Source organism: Pelecanus crispus, chromosome 4, assembly GCF_030463565.1.
Source record: "Pelecanus crispus isolate bPelCri1 chromosome 4, bPelCri1.pri, whole genome shotgun sequence".
Lineage (NCBI taxonomy): Eukaryota > Metazoa > Chordata > Aves > Pelecaniformes > Pelecanidae > Pelecanus > Pelecanus crispus.
Genome location: NC_134646.1, coordinates 73,492,976 through 73,509,814, shown reverse-complemented (window position 1 = coordinate 73,509,814; position 16,839 = coordinate 73,492,976). Strand labels below are relative to the sequence as shown.

The 16,839-nt window shown below is 40.2% G+C and overlaps 1 protein-coding gene across 11 annotated transcripts in view; it reads left to right on the top strand.

Moving 5' to 3' along the window:
- The window catches only part of JAKMIP1 (janus kinase and microtubule interacting protein 1), a 149,975-nt gene that overhangs the window by 106,902 nt on the left and 26,234 nt on the right, over positions 1–16,839 (top strand). For 5 of the 11 annotated variants that reach the window (XM_075709466.1, XM_075709465.1, XM_075709464.1 and 2 more), the window contains exons 1-4: positions 1,136–3,261; positions 7,972–8,123; positions 10,524–10,662; positions 12,693–13,388. In XM_075709466.1, coding sequence (XP_075565581.1) covers positions 8,095–8,123; positions 10,524–10,662; positions 12,693–13,388 — 864 coding nt within the window. In that variant the 5' untranslated portion in view covers positions 1,136–3,261; positions 7,972–8,094. Of the gene's footprint in view, positions 1–1,103; positions 3,262–7,971; positions 8,124–10,523; positions 10,663–12,692; positions 13,389–16,839 lie in introns of those variants that run through there. The other 6 variants (XM_075709474.1, XM_075709473.1, XM_075709471.1 and 3 more) reach the window with 2 other exon arrangements.

The window sequence follows — 16,839 nt, the reverse complement described above, 5'->3', positions numbered from 1 at the left end:
GCTAGATGGGTGTTGAAAATTAGTTGAAAATGAGCAATATTTTTACAGCATTTTGAGCATTCCTTTTGAAATTTCCTTTATTTTGTCAAAAATGGAGCATATGCTTATAGAGATGTGTTTGAAGAAAGGAAAAGCCTTGTGGTACACTATTCACCTTACCACAGCTTGAGTTGAATTTTCTGTTCTGTGGAGACTGGAAAGGACAGATGCTGGTTTGGTTAACGTAAGTTTGAAAGAGTGGTGTTAAAGGAAGTCACCAAACTATTGTCTTTGAGTTTCATCTAGCTTTTTTACTCCAGTGCCAGTTAGAGTTGCTAACATCTGGATGAACATATTTGCTTTTAAATACTGTGAAAAGTATACTGGCCAAGTTTAGAGGCACTTTATAAACATTCTATAAACTTAGTGAGATCACCAGCATTTTTAAAATTCCATTTAAAATATTTTTAAATACTGTTAGTTCAAAAATTTTTATGAGTTTGAGGCTTAGGCCCGATCTATAGGCTTCCGTGCTGATACAGCTGATGGTATTACGGGTTCCCTTTGGAAAAAAAAAAAAATTACAAGTATAATTAGACTCTAGAAAATACATTGTGCTGATATAACCTGCTCTTCTTCCTGTTAACAGCAACTATTTAAGTAGTTAAATTCAAGGTTAGTGACAAAATTTTTGAGGGGATAACACAGGGGTAATGGCTGTGTAGCCATATAGCTACTCAACTCTCAAATTTCTAGGAGTGCACATCATATTGCAGTGCTAGTGTGGGGGGCAATTTCCTTAAACTCATCTTGCCAGAGGTGAACCTGTCTCTGGTTAATGTAACACAGCAAAGCCTATTTTAAGACACTTAACTACAGTTGTACTCTTGAACATTGTTCATTATTTCAAGGCAAACCAGGTGGTTTACTGATAGTAGTTTTGGTTCTTGTTATTTCAAAGCTAATATAGAACATTTAGAAAGAGATTGTGATGTCTGTGAATTTAGGGCTGGATGCCAGCCAGATTAATTTCTAAATTAATGTTATCTATCTAAAGCTCAGCAGACTTTTGTTGTTGTTGTTGTTGTTTTTGTTTTCTGTTTTTGTTTTTGTTTTGCATACAGGCTATTAAAAGAACCTATGGAGTGAACAGCTGAGTCCATGTGCAAAAATATAGAAAATATTTATTGAGCAGCTTTAAATTGGTGCATTTTTTTTCATAAAACAGTTTGCATAATACTTGAAGCTGCAAAATATTTGAATTTAAAATTAGAGATTTTTTTTAAAGATAGAGCTTCAAGCTGGAATGATTTGATAATCAAATAAGGACCAGCACATCATAAACACTGAAAAAAAAATCTAAACAGAATTTACACTCTCACACCAATCAAACACCGGAAAAAATACAAGTGCAATTACTGGCTGCTATATGAACTGTTATCTACCAAATGGTTTTCTTACAGTACTGAGATCTTTGTCTCCATAGTGCATGCTTTCAATGAACGTGGTTTGCATTTCACCCAGGAAACACAGAATCTCCTTTTTAATATCTATAGAAAAAAGCTAAGTGTTTGACAATAAGTTCTCTCTAGTAAATAGCTGACAGGAAAAAAAAAACTGTTCAAAGTTGGAAACAAATAGAGATTTACACACAGTGGTAAAATTCATATTAAATTAATAAGTTGGAAATCCACAGGTGGAGAAGAGATGGGTTTTGGAGAAAGGCAAGATGGTAGATTGAACTAAGAAAACCTTGAAGTGGGTAAGAACTGCATGGGAGAAATTATTTTTTGAATGTCTCTTGAAAATTAAGGCAATAACTTGTAAAGATAGCACTGGGAGAATGGAAGATCCTGAGGTGGCCTGAGAGGTCGGGAGAAGAGAATGCATGATGCGCTGTGCTCCGTTATCTCTTCAAGAAGGAAGAGGGGCTTCAAGAAATAGGTGTGTAGATGAATGTGAAAAGCAGAGAAATAGTTGGAAATACATATTTGGAAATCATGCCATCCTCCCAGACGAAATAAAAAAAAAGTTGACATTAGCTACCAGAAAGCAAAAATGGCACAACCTCAACCAGCAGAGGTAGATAAACAGTCAAGGACATTGACCACCTGAACTGCAAGAAAAATTCTGGGCAAAGCACAGACTGAAAAAATGAAGTTGCAAAGAGTTGTTTAAAATGGAGAATGGTTAGAAAATTAAAAAAGGTTAGGCTTTTCTTTCCAAGAGGGAAAAACAAATCATTGTTTCAGAGCTGGAAAGGCAATATGAAGAAATAGATAATTTTAATTATTTCTGGAATGTTGAGGCAAGCTGAAAATATTAAGAGCACAACATTAAAAGATAACTTTCTCCTCCCTCACATTTTCTTGAAAATCATCTTTACGTTAAAAGGGCTACATAAAGAGCTACAGAGAAACGAGTCTGCTCCCATGGACATACTGAACTCCAACATGAATGTAGAGTGGAATAAGGTGGTTACGATAAAACATCAGATAAAGTGGAAATTATGATTGAAAAAAATAACATAAGGCAAAGAACAATCAAGGCAGCACAAAAAAAGCTGAGGAAAAGATTTGTCATAGCAACTGAATATCTCACTGTTGGAGGTGCAGGAATCAGCCTCAAAAGAAGCCAGTTTACTCAGATAATTTTTAGGCTCTGAAGTAAGACCAGAGATGTACTCTTCACAAAGAATCACCAGACAAGATCATTTACCTGCTGAAGGAGCTGAGGAACTCCACAAGATTAATTCAGTCAGATGCAGCAAACTGTGGCTCATGTGAGGGTCTGAATAACCCTGTTTCCTCATATAAAGCACAATTTAAATTGGAAACAAAGATCACGCAGAAGTTTGGAAACTCGATCCCCAAAAGAATGCATTGCTCACAATGTTCAAAGGAGTAAGCATTTAGAGAACATGTTTTCAAATACAGATTTTTCATGTTTTAGTTAAAGCTTTTAGTGGTGTGATGACAGAATGTGGAAAAATGAGGTCTTCACTGCAAAAAGGAAGAGTTTTGGCATTACTCGGAAGTGAAGGACCATAACTGGAGATAAACAGAGCTTGGGATAACCAAACCAGGTGCTGATGAAGGAACAGAAATTTGAAAGTGTGATTCACTTGGCAAAGAAACACTCTTTCTTCTCATAGACATAGTTTTGCTCATCACTGTTTTGGAAATGAAACTATAAGCACAAACACGGGATGGTCACAACATGTGGCTGCAACAGTAAGCGCACCGCAGAGACAGGAGATGATCTTGTTACAAAGCAGAAAAGGTATGAGCAGTTTAGTTTTCGTATTTTTTTAATGTGTTTTGTTACATTGTAATTCACATGTGACAGTTTTCTCAAAGAAACTGGCTCCCCCAGTCACTGTCTTGTGGTCCATCCACCCAAGAGGTGTGGGAAGAGACGTTGCCAGTGAAGACTGAGGCAAAAAACTTGTTGAGTGCCTCAGCCTTCTCCTTGTCCATTCTTACCAGTTTGCCAGTCTTGCTCATTGAGGGGATATGCTTTCTTTGACCTTCCTTTTCTGGCTTACGTACCTAGAATCATAGAATCATAGAATCATAGAATCATCTAGGTTGGAAAAGACCTTTAAGATCATCCAGTCCAACCATTAACCTACACTACCAAGCCCACTCTAGACTAATCAAGGGTAGACCAGACTAAACCATATCCCGAAGTGCCACATCTACCCGTTTTTTAAACGCCTCCAGGGATGGGGACTCCACCACCTCTCTGGGCAGCCTGTTCCAATGCCTGACCACCCTTTCCGTAAAGAAATTTTTCCTAATTTCCAGTCTAAACCTCCCCTGGCGCAGCTTAAGCCCATTTCCTCTTGTCCTATCGCTAGCTACTTGGGAGAAGAGACCAACACCCACCTCACTACAACCTCCTTTCAGGTAGTTGTAGAGAGCGATAAGGTCTCCCCTCAGCCTCCTCTTTTCCAGGCTAAACAACCCCAGTTCCCTCAGCCGCTCCTCATAAGGCCTGTGCTCCAGACCCTTCACCAGCTTCGTTGCCCGCCTCTGAACACGCTCCAGCACCTCAATGTCTTTCTTGTAGTGAGGGGCCCAAAACTGGACACAGTATTCCAGGTGCGGCCTCACCAGCGCCGAGTACAGGGGGACAATCACCTCCCTGCTCCTGCTGGCCACAGCATTCCTGATACAAGCCAGGATGCTGTTGGCCTTCTTGGCCACCTGGGCACACTGCTGGCTCATGTTCAGCCGGCTATCTACTAACACCCCCAGGTCCTTTTCGGCCAGGCAGCTTTCCAGCCACTCCTCCCCAAGCCTGTAGCGTTGCATGGGGTTGTTGTGACCGAAGTGCAGGACCCGGCACTTGGCCTTGTTGAACCTCATACAGTTGGCCACGGCCCATCGATCCAGTCTGTCCAGGTCCCTCTGCAGGGCCATCCTACCCTCCAGCAGATCGACACTCCCACCCAATTTGGTGTCGTCTGCAAACTTACTGAGGGTGCACTCGATCCCCTCATCCAGATCATTGATAAAGATATTGAACAAGACTGGCCCTAAAACAGAGCCCTGGGGAACACCGCTCGTGACTGGCCGCCAACTGGACTTAACACCATTTATCACTACTCTCTGGGCTCGGCCACCCAACCAGTTCTTTACCCAGCGAAGAGTATGCCTGTCTAAGCCGTGAGCTGCCAGCTTCTCGAGGAGGATATTATGCGAGACGGTGTCAAAAGCTTTGCTAAAGTCGAGGTAGATGACATCCACAGCCCTTCCATCATCTACCAGGCGGGTCACCAGGTCATAGAAGGAGATCAGGTTGGTCAAGCAGGACCTGCCTTTTGTGAACCCATGCTGGCTGGGCCTGATCCCCTGGTTGACCTGTACTTGCCTGTGGAGTTCGCTCAAGATGAACCTCTCCATAATCTTCCCCGGCACCGAGGTCAGGCTGACAGGCCTGTAGTTCCCCGGGTCCTCCTTCCGGCCCTTCTTGTAGATGGGCGTCACATTGGCAAGCCTCCAGTCATCAGGGACCTCCCCTGTTAACCAGGACTGTTGATAGATGATGGAAAGTGGCTTGGCAAGCTCCTCTGCCAGCTCCCTCAGTACTCTCGGGTGGATCCCATCCGGCCCCATAGACTTGTGAGCGTCCAGGTGGCATAGCAGGTCATTAACTGCTTCCTCCTGGACTATGAGGGCTCCATTCTGGTCCCTATCCCTATCCTCTTGCTCAAGGGCCTGAGTACCCTGGGGATGACCGGTCTGGCTGTTGAACACAGAGGCAAAGAAGGCGTTAAGTACTTCAGCCTTTTCCTTGTCCTCGGTGACAATGTTCCCCCCCACATCCAGCAAAGAATGGAGATCCTCCTTGGCTCTCCTTTTATTGCTGATGTACTTATAAAAGCATTTTTTATTGTCTTTTACCGCACTGGCCAGATTGAGTTCTAGCTGGGCTTTTGCCTTTCTAATTTCCTCCCTGCAGGACCTAACAAGATCCCTGTACTCCTCCTGAGCTGCCCGCCCCTTCTGCCAAAGGCGGTAGACTCTCCTTTTTTCCCTGAGACCCCGCAAAAGCTCCCTATTCAGCCAGGCCGGTCGATTTCCCCTACCTGTAGAAGCCCTTCTCATTATTTGCATCCCTTGTCAAGTTCAGCTCCAGCTGTGCCTTGGACTTCCTGACCCCATCCCTACACAACCAGGCCACGTCCCTGTACTCTTCTGAGGATACCTTTCCCTGCTTCCACTGCCTGTGCATTTCCTTCTTGCCCTTTAGTTTGACCAGCAGGCCTCGGCTCACCCATGCCGATCTCTTGCTTTCCTTTCCTGATTTCTTACACCTGGAGATCGAGAGCTCTTGCGCTCTATGGAAAGCATCCTTAAAGATCTGCCAGCTCTATTCTGCTCCCTTGTCCCTGAGGGCAGTTTCCCAGGGGGTCATATTGACTAAATCCTTGAAGAACTGGAAGTTAATTTTCCTAAAATTCAGACTTTATCCTTCACCTGACCCATATCTCTCAGGACTGTGAACTCCACCAGTGCATGACCACTGCATCCCAGGCTGCCTCCAATCTTGACGTCACCAATTAGCTAACTTGCATTGGTGACCAAGAGGTCCAGTATCGCATCCCCTCTGGTAAGGCTGTCTATTACCTGGCTTAAGAAGTTATCCTCAATGTATTCCAGGAGTCTCCTGGATTTTCTACAGCTCACTGTGCTACTTTTCCAGCAGATATCAGGGTGGTTGAAGGTCCCCAGCAGGACGAGAGCCTGCAAGCATGATGCCTCCTGTAGGCATCATGAGTAGAAATCAGTGTAATGATTTTAAGTGTCAATTTATTTCCTGCCTGATCCATCCTCTCCATTTTTATCTGTTGGCTACTTTCTGCAAGATATACTACAAAGAATTATTATTTTTACACCTTGTGAGTTGGATACTAGGCTGGGGCAGAGATGAAAATTACATTAACTTGACTTCCACTGTAAACTGTTAATAAGCAGAGTAACATTGTCCATTATTACTATATATTCCTTTTGCAGTGGTGTTCAGAGATGCCCATTGTTAAGGAGCAGGATGCCTATTCACTTTTCAAATAGTAAATAAAGAGAAAATATTAGTGTCTCAAGGAGCTAAAAATCAAAGATACTGTTCCATTTGGCAAATTATACAGGCCAGGAGAGAGCCACGATTACGTTGACAGGTCTCAGGAATGCATGGTTTCTGAGAAGGGACTGGACTTGGTAAGTCTAGAGAAGATCACAAAGTGGTTTGATTTATACTTTGTCTTTCCATACTTGTAGCTTTTAAGTATCATGGCTTCTCAAGGGACTGAGGAGTGGCTGAATCTTTTCATCTCTATGTCTTGTGTGGCTGACATAAGGCCAGTGAGTGATACAATGGGCCAAAATAATAAAATTTTATGTAATTCACCATGTGTGTGAATAGCATATATCAAAACATGGGACAATAAGAAAAGAACTGTTTCTTTATTCTTTTTGCACTGATTTTGTGCTATTTTCTACTCTTCAGCGGCAAAAATAAATGTTACTTTTTCTTCTTCTTCTTTGCCCTGAAGATTCAGCATTGTTTACCAAAAAAAAGAGAAGAGAAAAAGTAATTACATTATTTCCTGGAGAATAGGTCCAAACTCAGTGGTTGAATTCCAATTATAGATCCAATTCCAAATCAATACAAATGTAGCAAAAGCAAAGGCATTTCACAGATGCCAGTTATAGGACTATACTTAATGAAGAGAGTTTCTATAAATGAAGGTGAACTGCAGGCTGAAGAACTTTTAGAGCTATTGCTAAAAGAGGCAAAGGAAAAGAACCAAACTTAGCTTGCCTTCCCAAGCCCAAATTTAAAAATTCTTTTTAGGCATGGTTTCATAGCCTGTCAGAGGTGAAGTAGACTTTTAAGTAAAATACTGAATGCAGAATTCCAAAATACCAGTTAAATATACTGAATGTTTCTCTGAAATAGTAATAGATTGCCTTTTGAATAGGAAATATCCTTTTTAAATCTTATGTCTTTAAACAATAAAAATACCATACATTTATCCAAATAAGTATGATTTTTTTTGTGATAAACATACTCAATTTTCTGAACTCATCTATTTAGTAGAAAATTATCCTCTTTTCAAAACTTCAGTGACTAATTCCTTCATGAATTAGTCTAATTGAATCTTTTATGGGGATCTCGTGTTGTGAACTGCAGATCCTTTCATACATGCTGAATTACTTTGTGGCTAATGAAATGAGACTTTCTCATAAATAATAAATGAGTTCAGAATCAAGAAGGACTGTTCATTTGATCATCAGAGGCTTAGACTCTTATTACATGCTTAGACTGCAGTACATTGAGAACCTAATAATTTGGTGTTTTTACATCATGGATCCTTCACCTGGGAGAGAACAAGAATTTTATTACTGTATTAAAATGCCCAGTAATGAAGGATTTGACATCCTGAATTTCAATGTTAAAATTGATACTTCCTGGATTTTTCAGGAATTAGAAGATGCAAGCATACCTGATGAAGAAGTAAACAGTGCTGGAGAAGAGAATTTGAACCTCAGAATAAAAGAGCTAGAAAAGTCGGAGCAAAAACTGAAAGATGTTCTAGAGGACTACATGAAGTCAGATTCTGTCCTAAGAAATAGGTAAATAAAAGTGTTTTTTGCATTCAAAATTAATGTGATGTGACAAATGTACTCTTCCCTTTGCCCCATGTACTGGCTGTCAAATGATACATGCAAAACTAGCAAGAAGAAAGACTTTTCAGGGTGCCTGATAAGATGCAATGCTAAGTGTTTTGTGTAGCGGTCAGAATAGAAATGCAATATTCAATTTTTTGTTTTTGTTATTTAAATCAGACTTACAGCATGATCTAAAATCTTGTAGCAAATAACCAGACATCTTTCTCAGGATGTTTATTCTTAAATATTCACAAGGTGTAAATTCTGCTTGTAATATATATCCCTTTCCTTTTAAGTTAAGAGTTAATTTGGAATTTTGAGTTGCAAAAAAAAGTTCCTTGTTTCAGAAAGCTTCATCTAGTTTAGTATGTTAATGCTAATCATTACAGTAACTAAAGGTGCCATTAAGCATTAATTACGTAGTTGATTAGAACAATAAGATCAACTTTTTGATAGTCAGCAAATGCACTGTTCTAAACAAAGCCAAATAGTTAAAAGGATAGAAAATATAAATGGCATTAAAAATATTTTTTTGTATAATTTCTTAATTGCTTGATTCAGCAAGGGATTTGGCCAGAAATGTTTTAATAATAGGCTTTTTGTCAAAATAATGATGAAACTTTTTTTGAAATAGAAGCTTTTGTAGGAATAGGCCTATTTTAATAAAGATTTCAGGGAGGGGAAGATGGAAAGAAGTCTGCTTAAAAGCAAAACAAAGAAAGTATGAGAGAACAGATCAAGGAGAGCAAATTATAGAATCATAGAATGCTTTGGGTCAGAAGAGACCTTTAGACATCATCCAACCCAACCCCCCTGCAGTAAGCAGGGACATCTTCAACTAGATCAGGTTGCTCAGAGCCCCGTCCAACCTGATCTTGAATGTTTCTAGGGATGGGGCCTCCACTACCTCTGTGAGCAACATGTTCCAGTTGTCTGGGATATAGGAAGCCCATTTTGAGGGATTTTAGCTAGCCAGTAGAAAGAAAAGCAATCCTGTGCCTGAAGTTCTTGTGGCTGAAGCACAGACAGATGAGATGAGGAATGATGTGGAAGGCAGAACTATTGGAAAAAACAGAGAAGCAGAGTCAATAGCTGTAACCAGCCAGGACAGAGTTTTGGGCTCATGTGGCCCAGTTTCCTTTGATCCCAGTGTTAGATTATGCAGTGCCTGTGATGGGGAGGACCTCATCAGGTTCACTTTGATGCATGAAGAGATACTTATTTAATGATGTGTTTTCCATCTTAATCCTCTTGCTTCAGAAATACGTTTTTATGTGAGATTTTTGAATGAAGGTAGTGTTGTCATGCTGGGGTGGAGGTAGCAGGAAATTTTGGCAGGTAGGGGCAGTAAGACAAAGCTAGAAGATAGAAATGAGCAGGGGAGCCAAGTGGAAGACTGTTGAAGGTTGAATGAAGAAATTCAAGGAAGAAGATATGGTACAGCACAGTCCTGAGGGGCACAGACGGTAATGTGTGCATCTCTGAGATGAGAAAAGAGGAGGCTTTAGTACCTGCCACAGGAGATGAGAGACTAGAAAAAAATTTCCCTTGACAAGAAAAGGACACTTGGAATTCACAACTGTTTAAGGCATTGAGAAAATGTTGATGTGTAGGCTGAAAAGGGAAGGAAAACCTTAAGGAAAACATGAAGCTTGCTCTCATAAGATTATCTTAGGTACCGTCCTGTGTAGAGGAACCCCATCACATCACACCACACCATCTTACACTACCATGTTAATAGCAACAAGCAAAGTGAACCTCTGTTTTGTCAAAATCCAGCTTTGTGGACAAACTCAATACAGTTATGCATTATAGGTTTCAGTACCCACTGTGAGGTATGTTACAAGTAAGATGTTTTCCCTTCAGTCAATAAAAAACATAGTTACTCGTAGGTTACCTGTAATCTTAATTTTGATAGGAAGCATTTACCATCATCTTAAAAGTTGAATTTGCTAACCATGAACCTAGCAAAATCCTATGATCAGATACATGTAGAAACCAAAGTGACACCACTTGGTTTGCCTTTATGGTAAGTTGTCATGTCATATAGTGTGCCAAGCTTCAGGGAACATTAATCTTGTAAATGTGGTTGCTTATGGTTTTCATATTAAACCAGCAGAGAGTGAATGAACGTAGATGTTGTCTTTAGCAGTTTTGACAGTCTCCAGCATAATGTGCAAACCCCAGTAGACTTGTTCAGAGTTGTTTATTACTAGGGATAATACAACAATTTGTTACTATTTTATTGTTGGGAGAAAAATGGAAAATAAAGGTAAATTTATGCATTGCTGATGACTGCTTATCCATTTGGAACTGTACTGTGTGGTATCTACTTAGCAAAGATCTTCATTCTCACTATCATAGGATGAAAGAGCTGGAGCTGTCACACAAAACACTTCTTGTGATGATTGATCAACTAAATGTGAAGCTGCACCAGGTTGAAAATGCAAATGTGCGTGTTAGAGGGAAACTGCGAGACATTCGGGAGGACCTGATCAACTTGGTGAGGAGGATATTGTTTCAAATGACCTAGTTTAGCTTCTCTTTGTGGTAATAATTTACAAGTCAGTCATCTCCAGTGACCTCTCTGTTTTTAAGCAATAAATCATCTCAGCCTTTCTCTTTTTCTGCAACCAGAGGAATCAGAAGAACTTTTTGGTCTTTTTTGCCCCACTTTCTATTTCTCTAATGTTTGTGACAGCACTGCCATTATTCCTCTCATTCAAGCCCTTGATCTTTGAGATATACACTTACTTCTTTCTCCCCAGAACCCACTCAGCATAGTCTTTCTCCCTAGGTCAGACTTTGTCTTTCTAGCCCCGTAAGAAAGCATTCTTTTGATTCCCTACCGTATGCGATACAGCACCACAACACAGCTAACACAGCCTGTTTTCTGTATAAAATACAGCTGCTCAGCCTGTCATCTGACTTTTATATTGCTCATGCATTTTCAAGCTGGGCCCCACCTGCTGTTGCATCCACTTTAAGCTTCCTCCTTAGCTTTGCGTCCTCTTCCAGCTTTCCCAGACTGGTTTGGGTCTTGCCTTCTTTCCTGTGATGCACCGTCATGTGGGCCACCACTCTGCAGAGCCCTGCCAGTGCAAGCCCCCCTCTGCAGAGTGCCCTTCACTGGAGCAAGCTGACCTGCTCCCTCATTGCCAAGAATGTCCCACTGCCGATTTCATGCCCTTGCAACTCCTTCTCCGCATGTCTGTTGTAAAATTGTCAGCTCAGCAGTGGAAAGCCTTCAGTTCGCCTGAGTGCTAGTACTTCTTCACGTAAACGTTTGGTATCAGAAAGGTCAGCTGTTGGCTGATAACACATATAATGGGCATTTTTACCCTGTTTGCACAGCTCATTGGATGGATCCATGAAAATATTGAAGGAATGAAAGTTATTCAGGGATGGTCTACAGTGAAACAGTGTTTTGATTCTGTTTATCATAAGATACACTTTCATTGTCTCAGCATTTTAAGTCGAAGTTGAATAATCTGACAGGACACTAGTACCACGCAGTACGACTCATGAGTATCAACAGTAGTCTTTGCTTTTTTATTTAAAAGTGAAATGTATTTTTCAAGACTCAGGAAGCTTAGACATACATATATTCCCATCAACAGTTAACCAAACTATTATCCCACACCTACCTGACTTTGCATAATATTTCAACCTATTGTCCCTCGTGTCCTGACCTTGCTGGTGAACCCCTTGGGCAGGAAAATGCTGGAGATCAAAAAGACTGACCTGAGGAAGTCCTTGAAGAAATACAGTAATGTCTCTGTGCCTTCAGTCTTGCTTCAAAGTTGCCACAGTGGCACTGTGATATTGGTGGCTCTTACTCTGCTCAAAACAAGGGCAGCATGTGAATAAAGCCTCCTCTGTCTTTCATTGACATCTTTCACCTCTGTATGTCTCTGTGTTCAAACACACTTTGGTGCAAATGAAAATACCAAAGTCTTTCTCAAACTGATTCAAAAGGCATCTTGTTCCTTTCTCCTTTTCCAGGGGGTTCATAAAAGGAGCTGACAGATGACAGGTATGGTGAAGGGCAAAGGGCAAATGCTTGGTCTCTGAAAAGTGCATTTTATGTTTTCTGTAATGGAACCACAGCTTCTCTGCCTGTAACATCTCAGTGCTACACTACGGTCAGTGTTAACGATATGTTACTATATAGTTCAGAGCTGGTTGTATGAATTCCAGTTCAAAGGTTTCTTTTGATTTAATGTGTACTATAAAACATGCAAAAGGAAGTGTTTAAAAACTTCCTGTATTTTATGTAGTAGTAAATGTTGGTGAGTTTGTGTTTTGTTTGTTTATTTCCTACTGAGATGTGTCAGTGATGGCTGAAATGACAAAACAATAAGTCAGTTTTGCTCTAAATGCAGGATTTTACTGGCTTTAAAAAATTTTTAGTTATGTCATTCCTGAGTTTTCAGAAGACAAGGGCAGAATTATTGCAAAATTAAGAAAAATTATAAGGGAAGAAGAGATTTACTATTAAGATGTTAACCATACAACTCACTGAAATTGTAGGTTGAAGACCAAGAAAAGTCAGAGAAGAAGCAAAAGGAAAAATTACATTGGCTTCAGGAGCAGCTGAGGGCAAAAGAAGATGAAATAAAAAGACAGTCAGGGTATTTTGAGCGCTACAAACAAAGGCAAAGACAACAGACAGCACTGCTGAGAGAAAGGGAATGTTACCTTCGGGGTGAGGTATCTAGGCTGGAAAAACAAGTCGTAGATCTTAGTGCCCATATTGCTCTTTTGACATCCAAGTTAGAAGAGGGAATGGTGCAGTATCTCCAGCAGAAGCTGGAATTAGCATTCAGTGGGACTCAGGGCTATAAACACTCTGACGTGGAAGTAATGGAATTGAAAACTTGCATCGAAAATGTGGAGCATGACATGAAAAGCCACCTTGAGACATTTCAGCAAAATCTGAAGTTCTTAAGGGAAAAAGAGGAGGACTACAGGAGAGAACAGGCAAACCTACTGACTGAGCTCCAATGCTCTCAGGACACTGAAGACTTTCTCAGAAGAAAATGGGAAGAATCTTGCCATCATGTTTGTAGTCTGAAATTATCTGAAATCAAACTACAGGAAAAAATGGAAGAGCTTTTGGATGAAAATAGGGCTTTAAAAGATCAAGGTAGGGTGAAGTTGAAAAAGAAGAAAGAAAAGGACTCACAACTTACAAGACTGGAGAATGGAGACAACAGGGTTGACCTGGTAAGTAAAAATAAGGCAAAATATAATTAGCTTTTCTCTTTATATCACCCTGGATTACACTTGTCATTAGATGTGCAACCAAAATGCAAGTGTGAGGCTTTTTCCTTCCTGCATTTTGCCTTTATTTCTGTTGATGCATTAGTGCTTCATACTGTCTAATTCACACCCACTGGAATCAGTAGTTGGAGCTTCATTGCATCAGTGCTTTCATTAGATGCACGCTAAGGGCACTTCACAAATCTTGTTTCCTTAAGTTTTTAAGTGACATGCCCAAGGCACAAGGTCTCAGTTGGCACTAGAAGTAGAACCCAGAAGAAATTCTGAGACCTCTGTCTCATGGACGCCATTCAGTGGAGGAGTACGCATATGGTTGGGTGAGTTTTCGCATGTTATTCTTGCCCAAATGCTGAAGAAAAAAGCACAGCTGACAATAAATCTTGTCTATGGGATTTTTCTGGATAATGGTAAACAAGGGAAGATGGATACAATATTAATGACTGGGAGTGAGTTGAGATATTCAATGGTTTGCAGCTCCATAGCATTGTGATATGCCCTGAATACACTGAACAGAGCTTGTTTGCTACAAGCACTTCACTCCAGCATTGCATGGGAAAGCTCTGCATATGCTGTAATATGGCATTCAGCTTCTGCCAATTCATTTTGCTGACAAAGAAAAATTCTTTTCACAGAGAGGACTCAAACAAAGTTTTATTCTTTGTGCACTGAGGTGGACGGTATTTTTATTCTGAGGATTTGTTAAATAAAGTTAAATCAGCTAAGCCTCACACTCAGCTACTCCATTCAGATTATGCCCTGAGATCCCAAGAACTCTCCTGATTTTAACTGCAGTTAACTGAGAGGTAATGGGCATGAAAAAAAACCCTTTCGTATAGGAGGACAGTCAGACTGTGAGTACTTCCAGAACTGGGAGAAGGCTTTTACTTTTGTTCGTAAAAGCTAGAAGAAATAAAGGCAAAGTTTTTAACCTGGTAGTTAAATGCACCTTTGCAGATGTGGTGAGTTTGTACCGTTAGTGGCTCTACAGTCCCAAAGAAGTGAGCTCCAGGAGGTTGTCTGCGTGTGAGAGAGAGTGGTGAGATGAACCTGCAGTAACTGGCAGCACATGGGTGACCTTTGTGGAGAGCTTGGAAGCCGTGCCTCACTGCATCTGCCTCCGTAGCTGCCCCAGGGTGGCAGAAGGACTGACTTCTGTTGCTTATTTTTATACTTAGCCTGAACCATTGCTACAGTTACTTTAACTAGTGAGTTCACTTTTTCTTGGGAATGAAGAATAAGGTTTGAAAATATTTTAAGATATTTCTAGAGGGACTTGCACTGAGTTGTAAACAGGTACAACAACCAAGTGCAGTACAAGGGGACTGCCCAGCTAAAATCAGGAGGAGTGAGGGCTTTCAGAGCCAGGGAAGAAGTAGTGGAGAATTACTATTGGTTTGAGAAAATTGAGAAAAGGAGAAAGAAAAAGTTGATTATTTGAAGGTGTGAAAGCAAGATATATCAACTGACTAATTGCCTGAGACTAATCCAAAAAGTCTTCAAGGAACAGGACCAAATCTCTTTCATTCTATGCTGTACCCTAATAAAAGGTTATTTTTTCCTCTACAGAAAATTTTCTAACCATTTCTTTTCTAAGTATTAATTTACATCTGTGTTGTCATAGGAGGTTACTGAGTTTCAATTACCCAGTCTTTGGTATAAATGAACAGGCCATAAATTGTGTTAAGCTGGTTTACTTTGGTCAGCTGCACAGTAGGTTGTGTTCATTAAATGCTGTGAATAGCATCAGCAGCATCAAAGTTTGTGCCTGCTGCATTTCTGGTTGTCTTTTCCTCCTCTTCTGGTACTGCTACTAATTCACTTGGATTTTTCTAATAGAAAATGGCTTGAGACAGCAGGGAAAAAAATTCAGTATCTATGATAAAAGGAGGAGGGAGACCTCTGGTGTTGTACTTTAAAACTGAAGAGGGCTTTTTCCCCTCATCTTGTGTTTACTAGCATCTATTAAAATAGAATTTCTTAATCTTATTACCTTGATCTTGTAGTATTCAAGCCAAAATAGTTACAAGAAAAGCCCTATCTGAGCTCATCATATTCCATCAACAGCTATAAAAATGAGTAAAATTGTGTGCAATACAAGAAAGATTTTCATGCTGTTACTTTTCGGGAAAGCTGCTTGTATATAATTTTTCAGTAAAAGAGCTAATGGGATCATTTGGTTATTTCACAGCCAGGAAAAAAGTAGTTCATGAAGACAGGCTTATCAGTCTCCTGTGAAATACACATGGTATGAGATTCCTCAGTAAATACCAGGTCATTCAAATGCCAAGCACATCAGTTATTCTTGAAAACTAGCCTTAGTCGTTATTGCATCTTCATGCAATAATATTGGATCCAATTAGGTGGTTTTTTCTGGTACTGTAGAGGTGAAGTGCATCTCAAGGAGAGGTGTAGTCACATGAATCTTGTCGGAAATTTGAATTTCCAAAATTGGTATCAGGATCCTGTTTGCAATATTCCAATTGCAGCCTATGCCTCAATGAGAAATGCACAAAAAAGCAGCTGGTTCCATGTGGCTGTGTCTTGATTTATGAGACAGTTTCTAGATGTGAACGTTAGGGGACCATTGAAGGTGTTGGTGAAGGAAAAGTATGAAACACCAAGTGATGCACCTTTCTACAGCTTTCACGTGACAGCTGAGGTCTTGATTTCACAGTGTGATGTTCCTGGCATCCAAGCATTGTATCTTTTACACCATTTTCTGTAACTTTATTTTGACAGAACCTACATATCAATAAAGAAAAGATATCTGGGAAGAAATAAAGGCAAACTTGCAAGAAAGGAATGAATGTGTTTAAAGGAATTAACATTAGCTTCAATATTACTGAGAAAATGAAGGAAAAACTCTAGGAAGTGTTGTGGTTTCCACTTAAATCATGCCTCCCAGTCAAGATCTCATAGAGATAGAGCACTACAACGTGGCAGCTGACTTGGGTTGAAATCACAATTATTCTCACTGGTGATCCTGTGGAAAATCAAGTGTTTTTTTCTGACTCACTATAGACTGAAGACTGAAGTCATTGCCTTTCCCATCTGTATGTAATTTTAAAGCTGCAGCTCAACCCACAGGGACCAAGTTTGTTTTCTGCTGGCATTTGATGCAGAGCAGTGCAGGAAGACAAAAGTGACTGTTTTGGCTTATTTTCTGCGCTGTAGCTGTTTTGGCTACCACCTTGATTATGTGTTTGTTGAGAAAATCAAACCTGAGTCTTCTGTTCACTAGAAATGAGCATGGTGCATGTGAAATGTGTCCTGCTGTGCATCAAGCAATAAGGATATCTGCTTTGTACCAGAAATTGTCACAATTTCCAAATTCAATCAGGGAGTCAAGATAAATGTCAAGAACAGAATATGAAATCACAATTAAATTGTCAAT